The sequence below is a fragment of the Rhinatrema bivittatum genome, chromosome 13, assembly GCF_901001135.1.
Source record: "Rhinatrema bivittatum chromosome 13, aRhiBiv1.1, whole genome shotgun sequence".
Classification (NCBI taxonomy): Eukaryota; Metazoa; Chordata; class Amphibia; order Gymnophiona; family Rhinatrematidae; genus Rhinatrema; species Rhinatrema bivittatum.
Window position 1 is genome coordinate 4,550,470 of NC_042627.1, and position 10,751 is coordinate 4,561,220.

Here is a 10,751-nt window from a genome sequence, read left to right on the forward strand (position 1 = left end):
CTCCTAGATGCTACTTTGGATTTTAATTGGGCTTTGACATCGCTATACCTGTGAGATACCTGCTCCCATGATCTTGTATTTCACTGAGCCGGCTGATGGTCTGGGCGATGTCAGTCCATAGGTGTGCATTATTACGCAGCACACCTGCCAGGAGCAGCTTGGTCTCCTCTATACTGAACCTTATAGCCCGCAGTCTCGAGCGGGGCGCTGCCTGCCTAATGGGGGTGCCACTTCCAGTCCCGGAGGGACGTTTACCCTGCCCCTCTAACTTCTTGTGCTTCTCCCACCACTCTTTCCTGACTAACCCCTTCCTCCTCCCCCACCCTCCTATCTGCCCCTGCTTCTACTCCTGGTTCTCATTCCCCTGCCACTCCTTTCCTCCTCCCTCTACTATCCTCACTCCTCTTCTTGCCTCTCTTCCCACTCCTCTCATGCTCCATTCTCTCCTCCACTCCCACTCCTCTCTTCCACCACTCCTTCTCACAGAAATAGACAAACAAGACAAACAAAACTTGCACTCCAACAAATATGACACAAGACAAAAGGTAAAGGCAAACAAAGGACAACAAAGAGCCAGCACCACTCACTCAGAAATCGATTACCTCCTCCCCAGGAACCTCTCCAATACTAAGCAAATCTCCTACAGCTCCAACCACTAACACAGCCTCAAAGGGGAAGGTGCAGGAACTGAGCTTTTATACTGGAAACATCGCAAAACGCGAGGACGTTTTCGCAAAACGCGATGCTTACCTTTGCGAAGCGGTAACACATTCATTTACATAGAAACGCCCATTTTTATTTTTTTTTACCACATGCGATATTCATGCGATATTTAGTGCGTTTTGATAAATCCAGGCCTTAGCTGGCTAACGTTAGCAAGGTAAGTGGCAGATGCTGACCATATCCAGATATTCAAATGGTGCCCACTTAGTCAGCTAAGTTCAAGCTTAGGGGGTTATTTTCTAAATGTTTATCGCACACGAAAAGGGGCTTTCCACGTGCGATAGGATGTTAATTAGCTGGAGGGGAGGAGTCGGGGGCGGGGGGGGGGAGGAGTCGGGGGCGGGGGGGGAGGAGTCGGCTACGGCACCGCTGCTGGCGATAATGTGAGGAGAATTATCGCCGGCAGTAGTGCAGTGAATAGCACCACCTTTCACGGTGGCACTATTTGCACGAAAGGCTGCAGCCGTGGTGCGAATGGCTGCGGGCTTTCGCAGGCCTGCCCCCCCCCACCCCCCTTCTTCGCTGGATTCATCATTCGGCGAAAAATGATAAATCCAGCCCTTAACTGGTTAAGTAGTGCTGAAGATATGGCCCAGTGCTACCATGTTAAATCATTAATTTCATAACATAAGAAAGCTGAAATTCTTGCTGGTTTACAGTGAGCAGTGCTGGACCCCATCCCATATATTACGTTGTCGGAGAAAATCTCCCTCTCTAAACTGCAATCCATTGGGATCCATGCGCCCCCAACGTGAGCCCTCACGGCCCCGGTGCTTTACTGCTTCTGCTTACAACAAGTTCTAATATCTACTATAAATGACAGCAGGCGATAACAAGGCCTCCAAGTGTCAGAAGAACGGGGAACTCTAAACGCATTTCAATACACTTCCTAACAATTTATAATAAACTAATAAAAAATCAGCTCAGGTTCAGGCCGATGCAATATCAGCGCGGGAAAACGGGCGCTCACGACCGAGTGCCTGCTCTCTCCACGCGCGCCCATCGACCTCTCCGGGGGGCCCGATTTAATATTTCAATCGGCCGCTGCAGTAAAAAGCAGGCGCTAGGGGAAATTGTGTGCCTCCTCGGCAGGGGGCTCCCAGGAGATGTTGGCTGCAGGCCGATTAGGAAAACAGGCGCTCGGTTTTACGAGATTAGGGAAAATGGACGCTCGTTAATTGAGTGCTGCTTTTCCTAACTTGACTGCCAGCGCATTCTGTTTCTTAAAACGTTGTCCTTCTTGGTCTTCTGACTTAATATCTGGGCAGGCGTTAATTTCTGAGGGTAAAAATGTGCGCATTGGGTGCACATTGTTTTGTTTTTTTTTAATTGGGGGAGAATAGCTAATAGCCTCATCAATATGCATTTGCACATGATGAGCGCTATTGGCTTTGCAGGGGGTTTGGACGTACGTTTTGGACACGCTAATCCCCTTATAGCATAAGGGTTTGTTGGACGCGCGTCCATCTATGGGTTAAGCAGTGCGCTAGGCTGAGTGCACCGTGCTGCATCGGCCTAAGTTAGGATACATTTTCTTGCTGTCTTGTTTTTCTCCAATAATAACAGCCCCTGCTAAATGAAAAGAAGCTAAAAAGGCCACAGCTTCATAGGATAAGATTCCTGGCATCAGCAGGACTATACATTTAAAAAAAGACAATTTCAATACAGCAAAACCTCTTCTTCATGAGGAGGCAGTTCTAAACAAAAGACCATGAAAGAAATGAGCACCAATGCAGGAAAAAAACAGGTCCCTTCTAACTAAAGCCTTCTCTTATCACATTTTTCACAATATTGCAAAGGGACGTCATAGAATAGGGGGGTATCCAGTACTGTATCCTGCCAAATAAAATGTATACATATTACTATATATTTTGCCCCACTGCTTCCTTAGGGACACAGAAAATTCTTATCTTATTTCTGAAACTTCTGTTTTCTTGATCCTTTGCTTTTTTTTGTTGTAATTTTTTAACCATCTTCAGGACAGGGCACATTTCATACAAAGGAGTTCCAGGCTATCCTCCATCTAGCTTACTGTACGGTCTCCTTCTACCAGCTTGGTCTGGAAAGAATTATTTCCTTTCCAATGATCGAAATTAGCAAGGTTGATTTATATTTATTTATAAAACTTATTAATCGCTTTCCAGTTTTTACAATATAATCTTTCAAAGCGATGTACATAATCACAAATTAAAAATAAAAACAAAATCATTTAAAATAAAACATCAAATAAAATAAACATATACTTAATAAACAGATTGGTGTTGGCTTTCTCCTCACCCTCTCTTCAGAGACATTTGTTGGCCGGGTTATCAGTTAAATTCAGTGGCCCTGCCAGATATCTTCATCTATGAGTTTTTCTGAACTATAATCCTTGAACAATTTACCTTTGTGTTCCCTTCCCAGGAATTTAAAAAATCTGTCAACTGGATTTTTAGGGACTTTGTGCCTGAAGGGCATGGATCCGGGTGGGAGAGACTAATTTTTGTTGCATCACCATATCTGCCATGAAGCCTGACACCAGTCCTGTGCCCCATCACCCATAAAAATGAATTAAAAAAAAATCAAATATACAGCAAGATAGTCAGAAAAATGAACTGCTTTCAAGAGCGGTTTTCTTTGCAGTTAACAGAGATGTGCAGTGTTTTTTTTTCTTTCGTTTCAATTAGCGTGCACTAAAAAGTAGTGCACACTTTCAATTTAGAGCACACTAAATCATAACAGTGCACACTAATTGGAAATTAGTGCCGACAAAAAACCTGGGAAACATTTAAAGTAGCCATAATGCAAATTTTTGGGCTGGTCATCCCTAGCAGTTGTTACGCCATCAGCATATCTAACAAGGATGGTGTCCTAATTCTGGTGATGTGACAGTTCTTCTGCTGCAATGCTTCGTGACCATAAGGCCTTCTGCTTTGAGCTGGTTACTGCTATTGCTGCCGCTCATGGGGAATGTGGAGAAGCGCAGTGTAAAAGAAAGAACTTATTGTGCACGCAGGCAGATATTTGACCAGCGTGCTGTAATTCTTTAAGAGCAGATCTTGAATAAAGATTAGAGTAAAAACAGCAGCATGGCAGAAATTTCAGGTCTAGCAAAAAAAAAAAAAAAAAAATTAGACCTGGCTACATGACTACAAAACCTCAAGAGAGATTTCTGCCACGCTAAGAGTATACACAGTAAACAGATCCCTTGCATCTCATAAAAATCAACTAAAAAAACCAATGAGTCTTCCCTCTCCTGGGAAAGGATTTCAGTTTTCAATGCCATTTCTCCCTCAATTGCTGACACTGCTCCTCCAGGATGCCTCGGAACACCTGAAAGTGATGGTTCAGATCCTTCTGGGTATGAATCTTATATCTGGTCCCCAGTGCCCCATCCGGTGATGGCGTCCCATAGAAGACACGCTGGATCCTTGAATGCACCAGTGCCATGGCACACATAATGCATGGCTCCCTGGTAATGTACAGGTCATACCCTGTGCAGATATAAGGTAAGACACTGCTACCAGCATCATCAAACAGATCTGCTGCACCCGTTCCAGAGTTCCCCTTCACTGAAGCAACAAAGGAGCAGGAGGGGTAGGAATCAAAGTTGTATGCCCCTCCTCCCTGTCTGTGAGCCACGAGATCAATGCACACCATGGTGGCATGAAGCAATGGATTATTGCTCTTCCTGCAGTCATGACCCATGGCTAGAACCTCCTCAGTGGCTGGATCCACAAAAACAGCTCCAACTGCCTCATTCCCTCTCTCTGCCCCTTGCTGGGCAACCTCAATGGCTTGTTCCATATACCTCTGCATCCTAGCCTTCTCCTCCCTGGAGAACTGCTGTCCCGTAAGAGCCTTAGTCACTTCCTTGTTCTCATGAAAAGATGTTGGCCAGTGGGCGCTGGCCTCTTGAAACTGTGGCCTAGTCAGTGGAGGACAAGATGGAACCAGCACCAGGAAGGGTTGCCCCAGGCCACAGGAATTCACCTGTCCCTCAGGAAGCAACTCAGAGAGGGATGGCACATGTCCTTTCTCCTTAGCTAGTGCTAGACACAGCAGCATTTCCAGGGGATGAGGACTTCCTCTGTCCTTACACGCTCGAACCCTCTTGAGATGCTGGAGACTCTTCAGAGAGTGTACGGCTGACACCTCTCTCACCAGGCGAGAGGTTTCTTTCTTGCTGAGGACCGGAGCTGCATATGCCTGCAGCAACGTGATTCTCTGTGACTCTTCCTCAGAAAGCACTGGCAGGATGTCCCAGGAGCAGGACTCCGAGGATCTCCGACGCTTGCATTTTGGTTCGGCTGGACTTCCTTCATCTTCTTGAGATGGTGGCATGTGCTCTGTAAACAAAAGGAAATAAGAGGCCTGCATCACATATACGAGCATTCAGGATCAAACCAACCTGTTTCTACAATGTTCCTCTAGTGATAAGAATTTAATACTTTTCAGATTTAGAAAGAACAATCTCATTTTTTGATAAAAATCACTGAACACAAAAAATGTACTTGAAAATGTTTTGGCTGAGCAGAAGCCTGAGGCCTGACAACAGCACCTATTCACCCAAATGTATTCTTGTCATAAGAACATAAGAAACTGCCATACTGGGTCAGACCAAGGATCCATCAAGCCCAGCATCCTGTTTCCAACAATGGCCAATCCAGGCCACAAGAACCTGGCAAGTACCCAAACACTAAGAAGATCCCATGCCACTGATGCAATTAATAGCAGTGGCTATGCCCTAAGTAACCTTGATTAATAGCAGTTAATGGACTTCTCCTCCAAGAACCTATCCAAACATTTTTTAAACCCAGCTACACTAACTGCACTAACCACATCCTCTGGCAACAAATTCCAGAGCTTAATTGGGCGTTGAGTGAAAAAGAAATTTCTCTGATTTGTTTTAAATGTGCCCCATGCTAACTTCATGGAGTGCCCCCTAGTCCTTCTATTATCTGAGAGAGTAAATAACCGATTTACATTAACTTGTTCAAGTTCTTTCATAATTTTGTAGACTTCTATCATATCCCCCCTCAGCCGTCTCTTCTCCAAGCTGAACAGCCCTAACCTCTTTAGTCTTTCCTCATAGGGGAGTTGTTCCATTCCCCTTATCATTTTGGTCGCCCTTCTCTGTACCTTCTCCATCGCAATTATATCTTATTTGAGATGCGGCGACCAGAATTGTACACAGTATTCAAGGTGCGGTCTCACCATGGAGCGATACAGAGGCATTATGACATTTTCCATTTTATTCACCATTCCCTTTCTAATAATTCCTAACATTCTGTTTGCTTTTTTGATCGCTGCAGCACACTGAACTGACGATTTTAAAGTATTATCCACTATGATGCCTAGATCTTTTTCCTGGGTGATAGCTCTTAATATGGAACTAAAGCATGGGTTATTTTTCCCTATATGCATCACCTTGCACTTATCCACATTAAATTTCATCTGCCATTTGGATGCCCAATCTTCCAGTCTTGCAAGGTCTTCCTGTAATGTATCACAATCTGCTTGTGATTTAACTACTCTGAATAATTTTCTATCATCCGCAAATTTGATAACCTCACTCGTCGTATTCCTTTCCAGATCATTTATATATATATTGAAAAGCACCGGTCCAAGTACAGATCCCTGAGGCACTCCACTGTTTACCCTTTTCCACTGAGAAAATTGCCCATTTAATCCTACTCTCTGTTTCCAGTCTTTTAACCAGTTTGTAATCCACGAAAGGACATCGCCTCCTATCCCATGACTTTTTAGTTTTCTTAGAAGCCTCTCATGAGGGACTTTGTCAAACGCCTTCTGAAAATCCAAATACACTACATCTACTGGTTCACCTTTATCCACATGTTTATTAACCCCTTCAAAAAAAATGAATCAAATTTGTGAGGCAAGACTTCCCTTTGGTAAATCCGTGTTGACTGTGTTCCATTAAACCATGTCTTTCTATATGCTCCACGATTTTGATCTTTAGAATAGTTTCCACTATTTTTCCCGGCACTGAAGTCAGGCTCACTGGTCTATAGTTACCCGGATCACCCCTGGAGCCTTTTTTAAATATTGGGGTTACATTGGCCATACCCCAGTCTTCAGGTACAATGGATGATTTTAATGATAGGTTACAAATTTTAACTAATAGATCAGAAATTTCATTTTTGAGTTCCTTCAGAACCCTAGGATGCATACCATCCGGTCCAGGTGATTTGCTACTCTTTAGTTTATCAATCTGGCCTACTACATCTTCCAGGTTCATAGTGATTTCGTTCAGTTCGTATGACTCATCACCCCTGAAAACCATCTCCGGAACTGGTATCTCCCCAACATCCTCATTAGTAAACACGGAGGCAAAGAATTCATTTAGTCTTTCTGCAATGGCCTTATCTTCGGCTCAGTTCGATATGTCATTAAGTGAAGAGGTCTGACCGAGTGTTTTGCTTTATTAATGCCTTGGGTTTTTATCTGATTTTACTTTAATTACCCGACTCACGCAGGTCAGCCCGGATAATTTGGGGTTATACAGCACCTTTCATCCAAGCAAGCCTGCCGTAAAAGCTCGGAAGTGACCGGACTAGCACGTCCGAGGTGCGGGGCCTGGCCGCACCCTTCCAGCACCTCCACTACCGGCCGAACGGGCTCTGGCTAAGGTGGCGGATCCCCCACCATAGAAAGCTCGCACTCGTCCTCCACCTTCAGCCCCAGCCCACGCCGTGGGGAGGAGCGCATGCGCACCAATACGGCAACGTCACAGCTACGCGCCGCAGTTCCGCTCTCGCGGGAACTGCCCATGCGCCCTGCGGCTGCTGCGGCTCCTGTTTCCGGTCTAAAGAGCAGAGCAGGAAGGAGCTTCCCAGGGACTCCTCTAACTGCATGAGACATTCATAATTTACAAACAAACAAACAAAAGGTTGCTGTGATGAGCTGGGGATGGGGAGGCTCTGTGAAGGAGGGACTGCCCAAACTCCGACCCTAGACGCTTTCCTTCCGGCTTCCTCCTGCTGGGGGGGGGTCGGGGACCGGGGGAGCCGGAAATGACGCAGTTCTTGCTCCCATGTGCTTTACAGCACACTAGAGTAGTTGTTAGGTGGCTGCGCTGGTGCTCTGACTCTTTAAGGGGGTGAAATTATTTTTCACAGACTTACAGATTGAGAATCGGATTTGAGAGTGCGCGGATAGGCAAGATAAAGGGTGGAGTGGGGGCCAGAGCCTTTGGGAGGCAGGAGGTGGACAAGGAAGCAGTTATTAGATTTAATTTGTTTTTATTTTCTGGTTCTCTTGCTGTGTTTTATTTAAGTTCTCAGCAAAAATAAAGATGCTGCTATCGTTTTCTCTCTGCTCAGTCTGCCCTGAGGAGAGAGGGGCCAGAAGGAGAGAGGGCGTGTGTGTGTTTTGACTTTTTATCTGCAAGTGGTCAATCCCTTTGAGTTTCCCTAAACCTGTCTGGCATGTGAGAAGCATAGGGGGACCTAGAAGGAACCTTTGACATATTGATAAAAATCATGAAATAAAAAGAAAAAATCTCTCCAAGGACCACAGCATTTTGACAGGGTTTGTACTGTCACTACAGATATACTCTTCCCTCCCCCCTGCATGTGTATGTACCCTGGCAGGGGATGCTTATAGGGATATGCATACAGTATCATGAAATATCCTGGATGCACATGCACTACCTGCAAAGTCTCACTCTTTGACCTTCAGTCCTAATTAGGGCATTAAATGGCACTTTTATGGGTGGACCGAACTTGGATTCTGTGCACAAGCCTTTAGTAACGATAATCCAGTCTACGTGTGTGGAATTTCACTTACCAGACTACACAGACACACACAAATTGGATTATTGTTAACTAAAGGTTTGTGATCAGCTGGAACAGCTCAGCAGTCAGGGATTAAGACCTCTGTAGCCCCTATGATTAAACTTTGTCATGAATAACATTCTGAGCTGAAGAATAATCCAACAGATGTCATATTTTCTGTAAATGTACCAAACAATATAGTTAAAATTACATTTCTAATGTGATGCTCTGTGAAGGGCCACAAAATGTGCTCCTTCCCATGGAATTTGCTGGTCCCCACAGAATTGCCATACTAGACTAGGGGCTGAACTGAGTGGAGGAGACAGAAAGTGTGGCTGTACATTTAGCTTGATCCCTTGGCCAATTCCTCTCCCCAACTCCACCCGAAATTCAAATATACTATGTCTAGCTCTCTCCCTTGATTCAGCTGTCTGGTCACCTAGTTAAAGAATTTGATCATATTTGTCTGACAAGATTTACCTCTGATAAAACCATGCTGACTTGGAATTTGCAATCCATTGGATTCCAAAAATTGCACTATCCTCGGTTTTAGTAGCATTTCCATTAGTTTGCTCACCACAGAGGTCAGACTAAATGGTATGTAGTTCCCATTCCCAGCCTCCTCCTTACTTCCGCTTTTATGAATAGGACCTACATCTGCCCTTTTCAAATCATCTGGGACTAGTCCAGACTCTAAAGAAGCATTGAAAAGATCAGCCAGCGAAGCTGCCAGGACATCTCTTAAGTTTGCTTAATACCCTCAGATATATCCTATCTGACCCCATTGCCTTATCTACTTTAGGAGATAAGGCAATGGGGTCAGGGGTCAGGTGGGTTAGCCCTTCACAAATGCACTGTTCTGAAAAGTGATTGAGGTTTACCTCACTTCCAGTCTTATTTGTGTTCATTTTATGTGGTCCTACTCCAGGCCCTTTCACAGTGAACAGCAAACAGAAAGAACAATATTAAAGCAACAGAATTGCTGGGCTTATGAAGTAGGGAGGAGGCACTATGGATTAACTGGAAAGAGGGAATGGAGCATCAATTTATTTTGGTGTAATATACAGACCTCCATCACAGAGGAGAAGGCTAGAGATTTAATGGAAGATATTCACAGGATTGCTGTGAAAGGGGAGGTGCTGCTACTAGGGGATTTCAATCTGTCAGATGTTGATTGGACATCTTAGCTGCAGTATCTTCTAGAAATGGAGATCCTGGATTCTCTGCAGGGAGAGCTGTTCTGTCATGGGAGGGGGTGATATTAGACCTAGTGCTTACCAATGAGGACAGAATTTCTGATGTAGTGGATGATCATCTAGGATCCAGTGACTATAGGATGGTGCGGTTAAATATTAGGATGCAAAAGGTGAGGGTTCATTCTAAAGCGAGGATCCTAGATTTCAGGAACACTAACTTTCTTAAAATGGGGAAGTACCTCAAGGAGTCATTAGCTGGATGGGAAAATCTAGGGGAAGTAGAAGAGCAGTGGGAGATCTAAGGGCAACTAATCCTTATGTTAGGAAAGAAAATAAAGGGGGGAGGAAAAAGAAGCCGTTATGGTTTCTAAAGAAGTAGTTGAAAAGGTAAGGGAGAAAAGGTTAACGTTCATAACTATTTTATCCCGGGAGGTGCAAACTATCTTGGGGGGGGGGGGGGGGGAGGGGTGTGACCCTGATATCTTTACCTCTTTCCCACAAAATATTGCAGGAGAAATGTGCAAACAAAATTGTGTGGCAAAACAGGGCCTGTTTATGCAATGACAGCCTACCTTGGCTGGGTCTGCGATTGCATTAAAGGGCCCAAGGACCTGAAATCACCCCACCATACCCGAAATCTCACAATTCCCCCGGGGGGGGGGGGGGGTCTATTGAAATCCCCACCCACCCGCCTCCTGCTGCCTTCCGATCTGGGCCAGAGCAGCCTTATACAGAGCTTTGGTCTGAAGTAGTTTCTTTACCTCGTCATCTGGTATGGACAGAACGTCCTAAATTTCTACCAAAAGTGGTTTCTGTTTCATTGAAATCAATCCATTGTGCTGCCAGCCCACATTTCCACAAGGGGGAACTAGTTCTTCACACACTGGATTGCAGAATGATTTTATTTAGACAGCGCAAAGCTCCACAACTCTTCAGTTCTTGCAATCCAATTAAGCAAGGGATATTGGCTAAACAGATAACTAACAATTTGGATATCTGACTGCACCATTTATTGCTACAATCAATCTGGACTACATTGGCAAAGAAGACAGGA

General features: G+C 44.8%; 1 protein-coding gene across 2 annotated transcripts; it reads right to left on the reverse strand.

Annotated features, from left to right (window-relative positions):
- Positions 1–2,820: 2,820 nt before the first annotated feature.
- On the reverse strand, positions 2,821–7,604 carry ADAT3 (adenosine deaminase tRNA specific 3). 2 transcript variants are annotated; one of them, XM_029575565.1, is made up of 2 exons: positions 7,190–7,604; positions 2,821–5,051 (listed from the first exon to the last, which is right to left on the reverse strand). In XM_029575565.1, exon 2 carries the CDS (start codon positions 5,044–5,046, stop codon positions 3,979–3,981), a length of 1,068 nt encoding a protein of 355 aa, XP_029431425.1. In that variant the 5' UTR covers positions 5,047–5,051; positions 7,190–7,604; the 3' UTR covers positions 2,821–3,978. The 2 variants fall into 2 exon arrangements, with proteins under 2 accessions (XP_029431425.1, XP_029431424.1); XM_029575564.1 differs by having other exon boundaries at positions 7,235–7,602.
- Positions 7,605–10,751: the final 3,147 nt, after the last annotated feature.